The sequence below is a fragment of the Diorhabda sublineata genome, chromosome 6 (assembly GCF_026230105.1).
Source record: "Diorhabda sublineata isolate icDioSubl1.1 chromosome 6, icDioSubl1.1, whole genome shotgun sequence".
In the NCBI taxonomy this organism is placed as follows: domain Eukaryota; kingdom Metazoa; phylum Arthropoda; class Insecta; order Coleoptera; family Chrysomelidae; genus Diorhabda; species Diorhabda sublineata.
The window spans coordinates 2,418,949-2,437,080 of NC_079479.1; the positions used below are offsets into that span (position 1 = coordinate 2,418,949).

The 18,132-nt window shown below is 31.1% G+C and overlaps 1 protein-coding gene across 2 annotated transcripts; it reads right to left on the bottom strand.

The window, feature by feature from the left end:
- Positions 1-356: 356 nt before the first annotated feature.
- Positions 357-18,094, bottom strand: LOC130445282 (transmembrane protein 132E). Of its 2 annotated transcripts, XM_056780843.1 has the most exons (18): positions 17,754-18,094; positions 13,883-14,146; positions 13,323-13,582; positions 10,519-10,865; positions 10,295-10,453; positions 10,032-10,236; positions 9,833-9,976; positions 9,574-9,776; positions 8,297-8,609; positions 8,046-8,237; positions 7,806-7,994; positions 6,666-6,870; positions 5,916-6,073; positions 5,436-5,863; positions 5,141-5,368; positions 4,912-5,084; positions 4,030-4,202; positions 357-3,974 (listed from the first exon to the last, which is right to left on the bottom strand). In XM_056780843.1, the coding sequence occupies exons 1-18, from the start codon at positions 17,800-17,802 to the stop codon at positions 3,960-3,962; spliced, it is 3,705 nt and encodes a 1,234-aa protein (XP_056636821.1). In that variant the 5' UTR covers positions 17,803-18,094; the 3' UTR covers positions 357-3,959. The 2 variants fall into 2 exon arrangements, with proteins under 2 accessions (XP_056636821.1, XP_056636823.1); XM_056780845.1 differs by lacking the exons at positions 13,323-13,582; positions 13,883-14,146; positions 17,754-18,094 and adding an exon at positions 11,418-11,729 and having other exon boundaries at positions 363-3,974.
- Between the last annotated feature and the right edge of the window lie 38 nt (positions 18,095-18,132).

The window sequence follows — 18,132 nt, forward strand, 5'->3', positions numbered from 1 at the left end:
ATTTCATTAGGGTTTAAGGATTCAACCGAACACTGTTGAAATAAATCAGATGTTTTGAGGTTAATTGGCGTGAGGTGTACTAGTTGATTATTGGGATATACAAAAAACAGTGATATCTGCAAATTTGTAATTATGAAACTTATTTTTGCGAATTTTACCAATATTTATGTGTTTATGCATAGTTTGAGGTTGTACAAAAGATTAGTTGAAGTTACAATCAAAGACATGACTTTTTTATAGGTTAGGATCGAAGGCATGCCTTTTTTGTAGGTTAGAATGGAAGAAATTTCAAATAGTTGTTTCAATTTTCGAATTTGAGGAGAGAATAGTTCATTTATTCGAAATAAAACAAATAATTCTACTTAGGCGAGTTTATATACAAAGAAATTTACATAAACGCTATTTAGTAATACATTATTTAGAACACAAATCTTAAATATTCTTCAGTCAGGGGGAATACACAGAATGTAGTTATTTACACCATCATATTATACAAAAATTTACAAATAAACTAAACTATATATATATATTTACTGCAAACACACTTATTATTCTTATATCTTCTAAAGTACTAAATTAAATATTTGTTGCATTTTTTTTAAATTAATTAAAATAAATTAATTTTTACATATCAACCTAAACCATTAGGAAGATGTGTTAATAAAAAATAACAAAGAGTCTCAAAGACTTCCAATACTCATTTTTTTTTTGGATTTTATTGAAGAAATAATTTATCTTCAAATAATTTTGTTAATTAAATTAAATATTTGCAAAAATAACAACAAATATTTTTCAGAGTACGTAAACATTGAAATATTTCGTTAATAATTCCACATAGAAAATAATATTTCAAGCGTCTTCGCAATTAGCAGACAGCGGAACGCGTTTATTTAATTTTTGAATAAGAAACTAGGTTGGAGGAAACCAACAATGCAGAGTATTTAGGATTTTATGTGGGGTAATTATTTATTGGGTGACACACACTTACCCAATGCTGTGCATCTATACCTAAAAAGATTTTTGTGTATTGACTCTAAAATATTATATATCAACACTACTTCGAGGTACCAAATCGTATAGCTGGAATGAGTAGGACGTTTGTACAGTAGATGTCCTGCAATATTCACACACAGGATCTACAGTTATCGTTCTCTGCCATGATTATCGTCTTAAGATGATATTTGACCAATCCGAAGACTTACCACTAATTTAATGTCATTTCCTAACATCTCCAGAAGATTTTCAGACTTCTTTGATGCCGTGATTATCATTATCATCTGATGCTTTTGCCAGCTATTCAGTTTGTTGTTGATCTGGCATCTCATGGGACCACATTAGGGCTTCGGTCCATAATATAGAGTCTCATGCCCCTTTGAATTTGAAACAAATTTTTTTGTAAAATGGTAATTAAAATTTGGTCAAAAGCTGTGGCTGTTGAAATTTTGTAACGAGGCTAGATGAATTATTCTTCTTTTCCCTGTGACTTAAATGACTACACAGCTATGGAATATCAAGGAATTTTGAGAAAAACGTTTAAAACTAGTGATAACGGGTATTTTATATGGAATGTTATATGAAGGATTAAACTATAAAATAATCTTGTATACAGTATGGAATGTCAAGAAAAAAATCCTAAATACTCCGTTACAACCCGTATTTTTATATATAAAAAAATATACGCAGAAAAACTCAAATTCAAAATGATGTGAGAATTTTTATTGCTTCCAAAATGTCATCCTAAAATATCTAAAGTAAATACGATATGGTAGAATTGACAAGTACATCGTTTAAAATTTCATATTTCCTTGAATTTGAGATTTCCTGCGGGAAGATAAGTGTGTTGTTCATAAACTAGTAAAAATACTGGCTAACAAATAAATTTTTTGCAATTAGAGTTTCATTTGTTCATATTTTTAATTAAATTCAATCAAGAGTTGACTTTAACCTCAAATTGGACAATATTTAAAACGTTAAGTTGGTCCTTCGAGCCGGATATGAACGAAATAGTGGATTTTAAGTGTGTTAGCGAGTAGTTTTAGTGTACAGCGGTCAAATATAGATGTCTATAACTCTAATTACAAAAATTTTATTATTTAAATCGAATCAAAGTTGATTTTCACTAGTTTATTTAACGTTTTTAACGATAAAGCATTTTGGAAGCTGGAAAGCGTTTTAGGATTGTTCGTAACTATTTGTGCATTAATATACTAGTGAAAACTCAGTATAAAAGTGAGTATAATCTTTTTTTTTTTCAAATAAAGCTTCATTATTTTGACTAGAAAAACACTAACGGCTAATTTTTTTTTTTGATCACTGCAAAAATCCTCTGAGAATCGATCCGACTTTCTACTCTTGTCACCACCTTTTTAAAATCATTTTTTTAACAATTACCGGTTAAATATAGAGGAAAATTAGATTTTTACCAAAACTCTAGTGATTTTTTCGCTTATTGAGATTAGATTTTCATTATTATATATTCTAAATGTCTGACAGGAAATGAAAATCACCCCTGGAGTTATGGTAACTGTTTCCTATTAATATATAAAAGTATACACAGATTATACACCAAATTATAATATTGATAACACTTAAAAACTAATTTATTCATAATTTTTCAATGGTTTAAATAATTTTTGTTTTTTTTTTCAATTACAAACTCAATACTTGTTATATTGGTAAATTCAGTATGTATTTGTTCCAGATGATGGTCTCTCTGATCTCTTTTTGTAAAATGTGTCCAATTAATTGGTTCAAGGTACCAATAATGAAAAATATGAGTGGGTACTGACCCAAAAATAATTATAAATTTAGGGCAATAACACCAAAAGAGAATATATCAAAAAGTAAGACAACGGAAAGTATAAAAGCAAATACGAAGAAAAATGACGAAAATGATAATCTTTTGAAAGGAGACGAAAATATGAGTTAAGGGAGAAAAATAATTGCCTAGGGATAAAATGGAACTTGGAAAGAGACCTTTTCGAAAACTGCTAATAAACTAGAAGACGAAAACTATTGAGAGAATTGTATCCAATTTGGAAAGGACCACATTGAAAAATATGAGTCTCTGGACCTCTTAAAGGAAAAATAAAAAGCTCTAGAACAAAAAAAGTTGAAAAAAAAAAACTGATAAATAACTGCAAGAAGACAGCTAGAAAGAACCCTACTCAAAATTGGGCCTAAAACTATCAGAGGTGAAGAAAAAAAGGAAAAATAACCAATTTTTTTGGGAAGATACAAATAAATTGATTTTTTAGACAAAACTGGGATATTTGAGATATACTCGTATGTACTATTCAACAACTTTTGCATTTTTTTAACCAATTATAAGGTTAGGTTCTTACAAATCCAAAATATTACTGATTTTATCTATAACAGAGTACTGCTGAAATATTTTTGTTAAAACTGGGTTCAAAAGGCGACTAACATGTGAATTTAATGAGCCAGTATCCGCATACTTCTTTTTATATAAATTATAGCTCTTTTACTGTTTTTCTAATTACTAATTCAGATGATTGTTAAAATTTGTTACATTTCCTATTTTTTTAGTTAAAACTAAAAATTTCATGTGTACATACACCAAATAACTAAAGGTTATTTTTTAATTTAAAAAAGTCTTTAGGATATTTTGTATATAAACTCGGTTAATATCTAGCAGCCTTTTTAGCCTTACTGCCAAAAAAATTATATAATGCCCAACAGCTAAGCAATATAGGATTCTTATATTTGGATATTGGCTAATTAATTCAATTTATTGATCAATTAAGTCAGTCTTGTGCATTTTTAAGGTACACAACGGCGATTTAAGCGTACGACTCGCTGACGAAATCGAAAAAATAGTCGAAACTACATGTCGGATTCGTTGCGGGATAATGAGGATGTTCATTTAAAGCCGCAGCTTTGTATTGCTCGCTAAACGAAAGCAAAATACCACGGATCTTTGCAATGATCTCTTCTACTCAGGCATTCGATTCCTACAATACAAATACCGAATTAAAAAATTCTTAACACAGTTAATAGATCAATTACCTTGAGATTTTCGAAATACTGCATGATTTGATCGTAATCCATGTCTAGTTGCAAATCATCGAGACCTGGTAGCTCCATGGATTTATTACCCGTTTCAATATTTGTTGCATCGACGTTAAACATTGGATTGCCCACTATGGTTGCTGTTTTTACTTCTGTGCTATTTCTATTACCTGCAATAACAAAATATGTCAAAAAATTGAATTAATCAAATGAACAACCCAACAACCGGAAATGTACAAACTACTATAATTATTTGACTTTGGCCTCAATTCTTTTTCATTGCTGCTTCTCTCCACTCGATCATTCCTACCTCATCTATATCCTACTCGACTCGGCTTAGACGCCTGGCATGAGATAAGTGAAGCCACACCTTGGGCGTGTCACACCAAACAATTGCTCAATTGATCACGCCATCTGTGAGTATCCAGCACTCACACGAGCACGTTTTAAACTCTATTGAGATCAAAGAATTCAAGCCAAAGCGCTTGATCGGCTTCTCAAAAGACATCGGTGATTAATAGCGCCAAGTGGGGCCTATAAGGACTATGTACTCAACTACTAAGAACACATATAGAAGTACTACTCTATTTTTTACCGCCCTTGAAAGGTTTTTCGTTCTCGATGTTTTTGATAGTGGTCCTACCTCTTTATAACCAAAAATCAAACACACGGAGACTTCCAAAAAGGTGATATGAGAACTGGTGCTTCAAGTCTCAGCAGGAGGTTTAATAATCGAAATGAAGCTAAATTTTAGCTACGTCAAAAATGGGATCTGGGCCCGTTGGTGAGTTGGCGCATTCCGGTTTGGCAAGTGAGTTGCTCTAGCGGTATGTATCACGCGTACTGCCATTACGGTATACCATCTAACCAAATACTTACTGGGATTATTTGAATACTGTACAAACTCGACATTATCGTCACGTTTTGGAGATTCTTGAGGTTCGTCGTCAAATTCAAATATATCTTTTTCTGTACAACTTTCTGTATTTTGCTTTGGAACGTTTACCTGAGTGGGTATTTGGGTTTTCGAAAGTGGTATATCATCCGATAATCTAAAATTAATTAAAACAATTAAAATTTTCTTTTTTTAATAGTGATAACATCAAACCTGTGTTGATTAATTTTGTCTTGATTCTTGTTACGGTGATGGTGGTGATGTTGAGATTTTTTAGGAAGAGGAGAATCAGAAGAAGTTGTAGAAACGCTTAAATTACGGTGTGGAGGTACAGGCGGTTTATAATCATCATTCAAATTATTCTTATTATTATTATTATTATTATTATTATTATTATTAGGGGAATGTGATGGTAACGGTGGCGGTGGAGTCGGTTTGTTCCTAAAAATCAATTATTTTAAACCTAATCCTGCAGTTGATTAAAATAATTAAAAAAAAGTTTACAAACCAAACTTGTATATCTGTATCGTTATCATTGGAAATCTCAACTTTTTGTCCACTTTCTTTCCCTCTGGAATAAGTTCTGCTATCGATCTGCCTGTTAGAATTTCCGTTATCGGTAGCCGGTAGTTCTATATGCGTGGGGTTACTGAAACTGTTCCCCATAAGAGAATCGTCCGGTTCGCAATAATTCATATTCAAAGGATTCGTAATGATCCTCATATCCGTAGTGTTGTTTACGTATTGAGATGGCGGTTCTATGGTAGCTCTACCTAACCAGACCCAATCGTGAGCGTTGGTGGTAGATTCTTTCGATTTTTGGTTAGATTCATGTTGGATTATGAAATTAGTCGATGTTGTATGAATACCGGGTGAAATATTAGGATTCATCGGTTTGAACTTCGATGCGTATACAACACAGGATACAACAAAAACCTGTAAAAATCACAAAATCAGTACATACTCCGAATAATTGTTTATTATTTACCAAGATGGCGCAACAAAATGCGGCAAGCAAAACGTACATGCTAATTTCTAGAGGAGTAGAATGATGCGGTGATAATTGACGAGATATTCCTTTGTTTCCTTGAAATTGTCGTGCTAATACGTTAGGCTCATCAGAATTTTCCAAATGAATTGAAGAACCTGTAAAATAATTCATACAATTTCACAAATATAAATATCGAAGTGGAATTGGGGACATCTAACGTTGGATTTGGTTTCTGCAATTAAAACATCATGTCTGGACCCTGTAAGGACAATTCTAGAAAAGCAGAACTAAGAAAAATAGAGTGGCTGGGTCACATATAGAGAATACCAGATTTTAGAGCACCAAAAAAACAAGAAGGAATAAGAAAGAAGGAACACCAAGAAAAAGATGATACTAAAAGGTGATGGATGAGCTAAGAAAGAGAAATAGAATTACTCACAACCTATGGACCTGAAAGTCATGTGAGTAGCGCCTAAATGTATATAATCTGTTTGGAAACAAAAAGAAACACCATTAAAATAAAAATTGATGATACTGAGAAAGACGTTGAAGGACAATAATGAAACTGTAATGTGTAAAATGTACTACACAGTAAATAGGACACAAAAATATGAACGTTAACAAACTAGAACATTTATTTTAAAAAATAGATCAAATTTCAAAGACTAAAAGGCAGATTTTGATGGTAGTTTGACGTGATTTTTTTTAATAGTGAAGTTTACAGTAAAAAATATTTGAAACTCTCACCTTTCAGGATATCCTGAAGATCTGAAAATTCTCTAGCCTTCGATGAACCGTAACTACCACCGTCATTTTGTAAAATGTCAGGTCGATGAAGATCAATCGAACTAAAATCGACGTTAATAGTTGCAGAAGCCGAGGCTAAGGGTCCTGCAGCCTTAGTTTTTGGTTTACCGCTATTTCTACATTCTTCCGCTAATAACAAAGTCACCTAAAATAAGAAAAATCAACTAAGAAAATGATCGTTAATGAAATATTGAACCCATACCGATTTGTAAGTTGAAAGTATATAGTTACCCTTACAAAACCTTTTCGAAATGCCCAAAATCGATTTATAGGAACATAGGGTGAAGATTAACATAAATTAATGACTTGAAAAGTGAATTATGACATGTATCGATTAAAACGCATAAACTATAAAAATTAAGTACAATACCATTTAGTTAATATGGTTGAACCCCATTAAAAAAGTGGAATACCATCCCTTACTTTCATTTACATGATTTATGGTAGCTAATAAAAGAAAAAAAATGACTCAAACCCCTTTTGATAATGTAAAATTGGTCCAGACTTTTATTCGGGAGACTTAACAAGCGTGGTAATCCACCAGACCTGAATTCAATTGAAAACTTATGGTATTTTCTTAATAAACATTTAGCCGAGTTAAAAAATGATAACATAAATTTCCACGATGATGAAGTTAAGAAAATTAGGGCTAAACCAGTGGAAAAATACCAAGATGTGATAATTGGGGTCAATTCAGATGAAGGGAGACATACTTCGTACTAGTATATAAATAAAAAAGTTGATATTTTAAAAAAAAATTGTTTTTTCCATTGATCCCAATTAATTAAATCAGTATAGTATTGAACACGCCATTTATGATATTGCTACACCACCACTCACAACTACACTGTATATAACATGTGTTTTGATTTCGAAGTTATCATCTTCAGAGACAGAAGCGGAACTTTTTATCATGAATATCACCAACGATTCCAGAAATTCCTACTCCGGACTATTACAATTCCATTAATCAAGAATTAGAACCAAATTTTTTAAATTTCCAATGTACTACTTTAGATGTTCTTGGCTGTATAAGATGGTAGATGTAGAAGGTACAAAGAGAGAAAGTGAAATGTATACCTGCAACAGATCTCCGCTACCTTCTCCAACAGCTATTACTCTTGGATGATGAGAAGCGACCATCGGAGCGAAAGCCACCACTTCAGGATCCAAACTTTCAACTACTAGATGATAATCAGTATCAGCAATATCCCTTAGAGGAGTTTTCTGTCTGTCAGAAAATTCCAGTTCAATATCCAGTAGTCCTTCCTAAAAAAAGATACTTCTGTAGAAAATGTGATGAAATCTCGAATTATTTACCTGATATTGAGCAGTTAATTTCCTAGTGATACCGGTTTCGGCCACATAAACGTTCTCCAATGAACTATCAGGAGAAATATTAAGTTGCAGTCCCGAAACTACTTGTACATAAAGTTTGGTTAAACCAACTTTATCATTACCGACTCTAACTTCTTTCGAACCATAAACTCTACTAGTTATCGGTGATAAAACCTGAAAAACGTTTAGTTTGTAGATTGGTGATTAGATTATTGACGTTCAATTTTATTTACCTGTACTTCAGTCCTACCTACACTTCTACCTTGTAAAATCCTACCGTGTAAACTAGCTATTCTCGGATCACTAACTCGTAACCACGGTAAAACCAAATCGGTTACTCTCAGGAACGTTCTTCTGTTTATTAAATAGCTTATGTGTCCTGATGAGTGATCGGATGCTAGGAAACGTGCGTATACATCAACAGAAGTTTGTTGGTATCGTAATCGACATATAGGTTTGTCCACTACGTTACCGGTTTCATCGATTGATGTAACACCCCAGTTACTATCCAAAGAACGTCGTCTTCTCTTCCTCGATTTAGACATACTAAAAATATAAATATAATTAGAAAAATAATAATAATAACAGGATAAGTCCGGGGGGGATGGCACTTTAACACTCGAATAAAACATTGAATTTATATAGAAAACTAGCAGAGGAACCCTGTTGAAATAAATCACAGGTTTAGTGGTATAGAAAATCTATAAGGAAAAGTTTTCCAACATAGATACTGTAGATTTCTATTTTCTATATTGAGAGACTTATTTGACCATTAAACATAGGGTGTATACAGATTAAAATGACGAAAAGTCAATGCATTTCGGTTTATATACCATCTAATACCGAAATTTATCAAGACATTGTCACTATCAAGCATTTCAAAATTGGGGTCTACTTCTGCTTTATTCATCCCTTGACTTCTAGCATATGACAACACTTCTGATTTCCTCAATATTCCGCTTTTTCTGATGTCATATTAAATCATTGATAGTCAAAGGATGTGGCTGCATGTTTTTTATATGCTTGCTCGGTCTTTGTCTGCACTAAAGGTTAATGATGGTTCTGTATGTCCCATTGTTCTTCTTTCTAGTGTTTTTAGTGATGTATTGTTAATTAAAGATGCTCTATAAACAATAATCCCGTAATTTTTTACTACTTCCAAGACTTTTTTCAAATCGTCTTCACTCTGGGCACCCCAACTAGCAACCGTATTCGGTTTATATTGATTAGATATCTGCGGAAAATATTTAAGATTAAAAATCAATCAAAATTACCACATTATTTTTGCGACCAGTTAATATGTTAACCCTCTAACTAAAATAGAACGTTTGATTAAAAAACAAAATCAAATTAGTTACATTTCTATTATTTATAAGATAAAAATCCAAATTGCACGTTCTGAAACGAATTAAATTAAAAGTAGTAACATCGAACAGAACTTTTTATCTATTTGTATCTTTTCCATATGACCATTTCCCCCGGCATTTCAATAAAAACAATGTTTACTCACCTAGGATGATAATCTGGTACCCTCCATGATTTCAGTTGCGATAATCTTGTATCAGCCACATATAAATCCAAAGGAAACTCTGGCATCCATACAGTGAATTGAGCTATCCCAGTATATGTGCCATATTTGACTATAACTGAGCCATTTTCGGAACCCCTAGCTTCACTACCATCTACGTAAACCGAACCACAAGACGATGAAACCTTTAATGAAATATATTTTATTAAATAAATAAATAAATAATTATTAATTGAATCACCTTTAATACGCTTTCGTCTTCAGAATGACAAGATGACTGAAATGTTACATCGGCAGCTTTACCAGCTTGAGATACAATAAATACTTTCATCGTTTGGGATACTTGGAGGCCTGTTAACACTGCAGTATTCAATACTTCCCAATTCTGAAATAAAAATTGTGAATATTTTAACTGGAATAGAAATTTGATTGTAACTTACTTTACTTATAGGTACTACTGCTTGTATATCGTCTTTTTGTATCTCGAAACGTGTAATCAATTTTCTGATATCCTTACGATTATCGTTTTCAATATCCTGATCTTGATGAGGCTCATATCTAGCCGACCAAACAATTTTACTACCATCATAGTTTTCAGTAGCGTCTTCGGATATTTCGATCAACCAGGAAAACAATTCAATGACACTAACAAAATAATTAAATTGATTTGAACCTGTATGGTGAGATAAGATAAGGTACTTACTCTCCTGGTACTATTGCTGAATTAGTATCTGGAGGTTCTTTTCTGATTAAAGTTACAGTTGCGCTTGTATGTCGAGGATTAATATCAATGGTAACGTTCCAAGGTATGCCTTCCATTGGTACTGCTTCCAAAAAACGAACACCGCTCTTCATTCTTGCTCTGAAATTTTTAAAAATAAAGAACTCACTACTATAACACCATCACTCATGAATTCTAACACTCACTTAACAACAATCGCGGTCATCAATTTGGATTTTTCCCTATCGACAAAAACGGGCACGTAAATCCTCGACATTGGAAACAGAGGTGGATGGGGAACCAATATTGTAACGGCATCTGTTAGTTTCAATTCCTTATAAGCTCCTTTAGCTGGTACTAGTTTAACGTTGCCTAGTGTAGCTGATGGTTGTACTTGCATCTTCGGATGACAACCTTCTCCTTCGTCTGGCCAAGGTTCCAGTACCGAATATGCGACCTGTACTAATCTAGGGGGTGTTTTGGTAAGTTTTCCTGGCCTGCCATCCTTATCAGGTGACGGTAGGGGTGGCCACCACGAAGGTGGAATGGTAACCTTGAAATTTAGACAAAATTTCTATATGCTATTTCTAGTACAGTGTTCATATTAAAGTTTAGGTAAAATTCTTTGTACGAAGATATATTTCAACATATTTCATAAACTTTGTTTAGAAAAGGTTTCAAAGATGAAATATACATATATTTACATATATATTTTCCCTGTATATTAACCAAAAGTACTAAATTTGGCAAAAAAAACTTTAGACTAACTTGCAATGTTGTACATAAAGTGTTCTTATTAAAATTTAGGTGAAATACTTTTTAGGAAGATATATTTCAAAATATTTCATAAACTTTGTTAAGAAAAAGTTCCAAAGAAGAAATATACATATAAATTGGCCTTGTATATTAACCAAGAATACGAATCTTTCAATTAGAGATAGAAATTTTTGCTAATAAGTAAGTTTATTTTCATTTTACGTCAAATTTTACTCATATCATTTATTAGCGTAAAAATAGTTAATAAAATGAGTATTATCACTTTAAAACAGTCGCCTACTTCACTGGTTCAAATGAAAACAATATAACTTAACCTAAAAATACTTACAGATTAAACATTAAATTTAGATTGATATGATCTAAATTTTTGAACACTAAATTCGCACGATTCATAATTGTTTATATATTGCACTAAGATCCACAAAAAGTGTTTAATAATTGAATAAATAAAGTTTATATACTGAAATATGCACAGCTATTAGCATTTCTAGTCACTGGTAAAATTTCTTAAATTGACGCCATATTGTGACGAAACTACTATCCCGCGGGTAATACATATGAGTTTCCTCTGTATTTTTAAAATAAACAACAAAGTTCAAAACAGACGAAATGGACATAATGGACTAATGATGACATATTAAATGATCAACATAACCTTATTGTTTTATTTTTACTCAATTCCCATACTATTTTTGAAGTTTTGCAACGTTCTTCAAATATGCTATCATAATGGCGTCCTATGACGTGGATCAATTTTTAGGAACTATAGTTGCAGTGTTGCCAGATAACACAATTATCGGATTTTACCATAATTTTCTAATAATCAATGAAATGTTATAATTTGATAATTACAACACAATTTTTCGAATGCTTAATTTGGGTAAATGATTTATGATTTTATTTTTTGATAAATGGTCTTGATTCCAAGTCTTTTTTGATAGAAAATTAGTTAAAAGAAGTGAAACATTCGACCGAGATAGGTCGAAATGTCAATTTTCTATCTACCTATCAAGACGATTTATCGTGAAAAACGCGTTTTTTACGCCATTCATTGGTGATTCACACGAATGGAATTTTTAACATTGAGTACTTCCAAGAAGATAGTTTGTAGCGCCATCTATCTATCTAGTAGAAGTCTAACAAATACGGTGAGTCCAAAACAATTTTAGGCCATTTTTCAGATCGCATCATTTGAATAAACATGGTTGTTAAAGTAATAAAAGTGCTTAAAATGCTCAAATTTTGAAAAACCGTTAAAAAAAATCAAACAGAGACCGATGATGAGAAACGCGATTTGAAATGTCGGCCATATTGTCGTGGTGGACAAACACTTTATTTCATTTGTGTATAGATAATTGATTTTTTTTTATTAAAATGAATACCTTTGGTCAAAAAACACGAAAATAAAACAGCAAAAATAACCCTAATTATAATGTAAAAAAAAACAATATTTGTCCCCCAAGAGAATATGGCGGGTGGTCGTGACGTCATCATAAAAACAAACCGGAAACACAACCGGCATCAAATGACGTTGAAATATTTTTAGAATAGATCACATAACTTTGGCATCAATTTTATAAAAGAAACGTGGCAACGCTGTATAGTTGTGATAGATTCAACATTGAAAATAAATTGTACAAACTATAACATTAACTGCGTCGGTTTTCTTGTAACCAGCCAAATGGCCGACGATAGGGTACAGTGCGCCCGCCTCCTCCCCCCAATTCACCCGTTTCTCCGTATGAAAAAAATATAAAAATAATGAAAACAATAAAAAACAAAGAAAAAGTATTTATATTTTGGTTTTGGTCGTTCGTTTTACCTTGCAATGAACCTAATCCCACCCAAAATATATCCAACGAATGTTCTCTTTTCACATCAACTCTGTTTATAACCTCAAATTCAATAAAAACATAACCTAATTAAAAAGGCAGTTTTACTACCAAGTTAATTGCTGAATTTATTAACAAACGTGAAATATTTTCCAACATATATCCATTAATAAAATTGCAATACCACAAATCATCTTATATACAAACAAAAAATAAATAAATAACTGTATATATTTCAAAATTTATGTCTTTCCTTTAAAATGTAAATCCATAAATAAACTTGTTTATATGATTAGAAAGTGATAACATTTTTAATAGAAATTTTATTGGAAATCTTTCAAAATTTTGTATATTTCAATTTGCTACAAAAAAAAATTTGTTATAAATAAAATGAAATTTACCTGAGCTAAACAAACTCCGTCTTCCCCATCTGGACTGCAAGCCGCATGTAATGGCGTCCTATTTCCCATAGTAGCGTGAAGGACGATACACACTCTTTGATGGTGTCTCGCTAATAACACTTGTCGTCTGCCTCCAGGATCAGTACCGGTATGAAATAGCACTCGTAGTACTGGAGAATCTCTTGGTATTTCGTCCCGGACAATGTGAGCTGACATGTCAAGATGGTGAGTTGCTTGGTCTTGTAAATCAATACTAGGTCCTAAAGGATTCATCAATTCACTCCAAATACAAGTTTTAAAAACTATATGAACTTTCAGTATCAGTAATTTGAAAATTATGTTAACTAATTGAATTATTTAAACAAAATAAAACATATCTACGGAACTAAAATGAAAAATTCGTTTATAATTTAACAAATAAATAACCTAATATTTAAAACTACTACACTAAATACCTTAAAAGATGGTTATATATAATTTTGATTTATATATTCTAATAAATACGTAATTCTGCAAGATCAAAACAAATCTAACCTAAATCTATCAGTATCAACACTCACCTGAGGTATTTACAGGTAAAGGATCCGGCACGATGTATTTCGCCGGTACAGTTTGTTTTGTACTAAACGGGCCATAAGTAGCTCTAACCGAAATCGGTTGGGATTTTTGGAAAACTGTAAATTTATCAATCGATAAAGGAACTCCACCGCCCGTAGCTGCATTGTTTATAGTTTCTGGATTGGAAAAATGTTGACGTGTTTGTTGTTTTATAAAGAAACCACCATCTTTGTTTTCGAAATGAACGTTGACACATGATGAATAACCTTAAATTGGAATACGGTACTGTATTTACAACAATGAAACTATTAAAATATTTCAGCGAGGAATTTGAACGTTACGAAGCATTTGGGATTAAAATAGCTTTCAATTGAGGTTAATAAAAGAGAACAACAAATTCCGGACAAGCATATTAGACTCATTTTTGCTTCATAGCCGATACTAGTTAAATAATAATAGTAAAGTTTATGTATTCTATTGATGATTCCTGGTAGTAGTTTCTTCGTATAATAAAATATAATGTTTTTATAAGTATTACTCAGCGAATTTTCCCTTATATTTAAGTTACGTGCAAATAAAGATTATTTAGATATACTTAAACACGCATTAAATATCGATCTATTATTTCGGCCACGAAAGTGGCTTTTCAACTTTATATGAGTTTTACTACGTGCTTAATGTATAGAACAATAAAAACGCACATAATAGTTAGGAAAAAATCACCAGAACCAATAAAAATAAGATCAATTTGTTGTGAATTATTTAACAATTTACAATGACGTCACGCTACGTTGCCAACTCAACTTCTAGATTGCTAGAAATAAATATTTCACTTTTCACTGTTTTTTTTTTAAATAAAGTTTGTAAAATATTTTTGGTCGGTAGTGTACAGAATATATTTACCCTTGTTCATTCCAAGAACATTAGAAAATAAGGGCTTATAAGTTTCCATTAATATTGACATCGAAGCCCTTATAGAGGGTGTAACATAGGGGTTGGGTCAGTAATTTATTCAAATATGATAAATCTATTTTTAATGAAACGAAATATCTATTTCTTTTAACCCATCAATTTTTACGTCACATTTGTAGTTTCAATTTTTTTCCATCATTGTTTCTTTTGTCAATGACTCATGTACTAATTTATCGATTATTCTGTAGTATAGAGGGGAAGATGAAATAATATCAATTACAATAATTTTTATTGTAGATACATTCTCCTTGAAGAGATAGGGATAAACGAATATAGGTATAATAGAATATCAACCGGAAATAGTTTAAGCCGCGAGGATATATTTATAGATATGGCAACACTTGAACTCTTCTAGAATTACTTAAAATATATAAGATATACCAAATTATATTTATTATTTTCACGTTACACAACCGAAATATTTCGAAAAACCTATTTTTTACCCCGATTTTTATCGAAACATAACTTCTAATCTATTTAGGCCGTATAACCAGTAGGTTCGTTGTCATCGTAATGTAATTAAAAAAGAAGAAACGCAAATTTCTAATATCATTTCTAACCCCAATTTGCTTACGATTTCATCTGTATTTTTATATTGATTATTCGATATTTAGGGATAAATTCCGTCGTTTTCAATTATTTGGCGTATTAAAAAGAATCCAATTAAGGTACATGTTAAATTTCAATATATGTGTCATAATATTTTTTGTTAATAGCGTTCAGTGAGAGTGAGAATACAACGATAAAAGCTTTTAATAATAAATTAGTTCAAGTGGATTGATATTTAAGTCAGTTTAACAGGCGTGTTTGATAAATTAAATTACACTAGAAAATGGGTTGATAAATAAATAACTTATTTCAAAACATAAATTTAGTTATACTCTGAATTATAAACAACAATTTAATTATATGTAATACTGCTAAATTAATTATTATCTGTTTTATCATTTTTATTATCTAATATTGTGTAATTAATAATAAACTTATTACGAAATTTAGATTAATGATTGCATTTTATATTATCAACAGAATTGTACATTTATAGATGAAACCATAAAACAAAAGTATGTACTATCTACATCAAACGATAATAGGTTTATTTCTAGAGAAATCACAAAGCAAGGCACACGAACAGAATAGAAATGACCTAATTTATTTCCTTTTCTCTGATTTGTGATTTATTCAATAATCAAGCTATTATTATAAAGGTCACTATTATTAACTAGAACAAAAATATCATGAAATATTCAACACTATTGATGTAAGATTTAATGTAGACCTATTTCATGTCTTATATTGCTTATTCCAGTCTAATATTTATAACAAATACTTTGGAATAAATCAATTAAAAAGAAATTTAAAGAAAAATAATAAAAAAGGTCATAGGGAAGATATTGATAGATCTAAGATAAGAGGACAATATTTAGTACTAGAAATTGCAGATTAGAGTGAAAAAATAAAATCAAAAGGCCATTAAAACTTCAAAAAAATAGAAATTGAAGATTAGACGTGGGAATTATGCCTAGCCGTATATTTGCTATAGACTAAAATTGGTTTAAGAGACAATTGTAACCTGAAAAAACACCAAAAAAAGACATATCTTGAAAAAGTGATTTTTGGGGTAGTTTGTATCTATTTTCTACCCTCCTAATGAAATTTAATATTTTTAGTAATCAATGTAGGCTGAAATGCACTTATATTGAAAACTGCAGGCTTGTCTCTCAGATATTCATTTGAATCCTCATTTCACTGAACCGAAACAAATAATGTAAGAAAAAATAACTATTCGAGAACCTTAAAACATGTTTCAAGTCTCGCTTTTTAGCACATTTCGGGTGATTTCATTTATTGCTTGTTTCTAATGCACAATACTGTGAAATATTTGCAGAAATCAATATCATTGTTGTGTATATCTTCAAATTCTTGATTCTGTGTTGTTTGATGAATGAGTTTCAATAAACGATGATCTTCATATTGTCCCATAAGCTTAATATTAGCTAGTATTTGAACCTACTTCAATTCCCATTCACGATAAAGGTTTTATGTTGTACTTTAATCAAATTGAGTCTCATTTTGGAGTATTATATGTCTTTAACGATGTTACACATATAAATAGTGAAATCAATACATATAAATATGATGAAAAAGTTTGAATAAAATCCCAACAACAATCTATATTGTAAGAATATCTGGTAAATGGAAACCACTGTAAAAACTGATCGATTTTTTGACACATTTTCCAAGCACATGTAAGTAATGCAATTTTATTCAATTTACCTGATTTTCATGAAAATATTTCATTGCAAACTATATAACTAGATACCTAATTGAAAATCCAAAGCATATATTCAGCATTGTTTATAATCACTGTTTACATTTCTTGAAATACTTTAGAAATACAAACAAATTATATGAGCTATTAAATAAATAGCTTTATTAATTAGTGCCAGTTTACTTTAGATAAGATACTTCTTTTGATGTTTTACACTTTAGTTTACACAAGAAAGTAAATTACCTACTTCGTTTATTTAAAAAATCAATTTATATCAAATAAAATTTAATTTCAATATATTTCATATCGGTTCAAACCCTGTTCAATATGTTCGTATTTCCAAATAGGGAGGGTTGACCCATTTGGATACATTGGTTGTAATGGCTTCAGTTAAATGGCAACCAAAGATACATATAAAGATATTTTTCAGCTAGATATACCCTTCCCAATTTCCCCTAGACGGGGTTATATCAATATTGTTGACAACATGACAACCTATATTTATACACCTGCCGTAAAAGTGAGGTTAAATGCATTTTAATTATGTATAACTTGTTATAGTAAATAAAAATACACCTAAGTGTTATAAACAAAAATGTAGTATTAGTAATACAGGTCATCGAACTTACCAATTGTAAATAAAAATACCCAAGTTGAAAAACGTATTCCGTCTTTCATACTTTTAGGATTTTTCGAGGATATCCATATCAAATCCTCTAAAATAATTTAAGTTTGATTAATAGGAACACTTCGTAAGCGTAATTTAATGTTATGTGGGATTGAACATCACTGTTTAAAGCACCGAGAGAATGAATGAACTACTTTCTTTTGGACTAATTTAGGAATTTGATTCCAAACTTTTCACTATTACCAAAAAGTTTCACTAGCCCTTTAGGATAGTACGAAAAAACCGGACATATTATATAAAGTTGAACTCCTTGCCTTAAAATGCTCATAACACACGACGATTATTGACCGGGAATCCACTGTCTTGCGCCGCCAGACTGC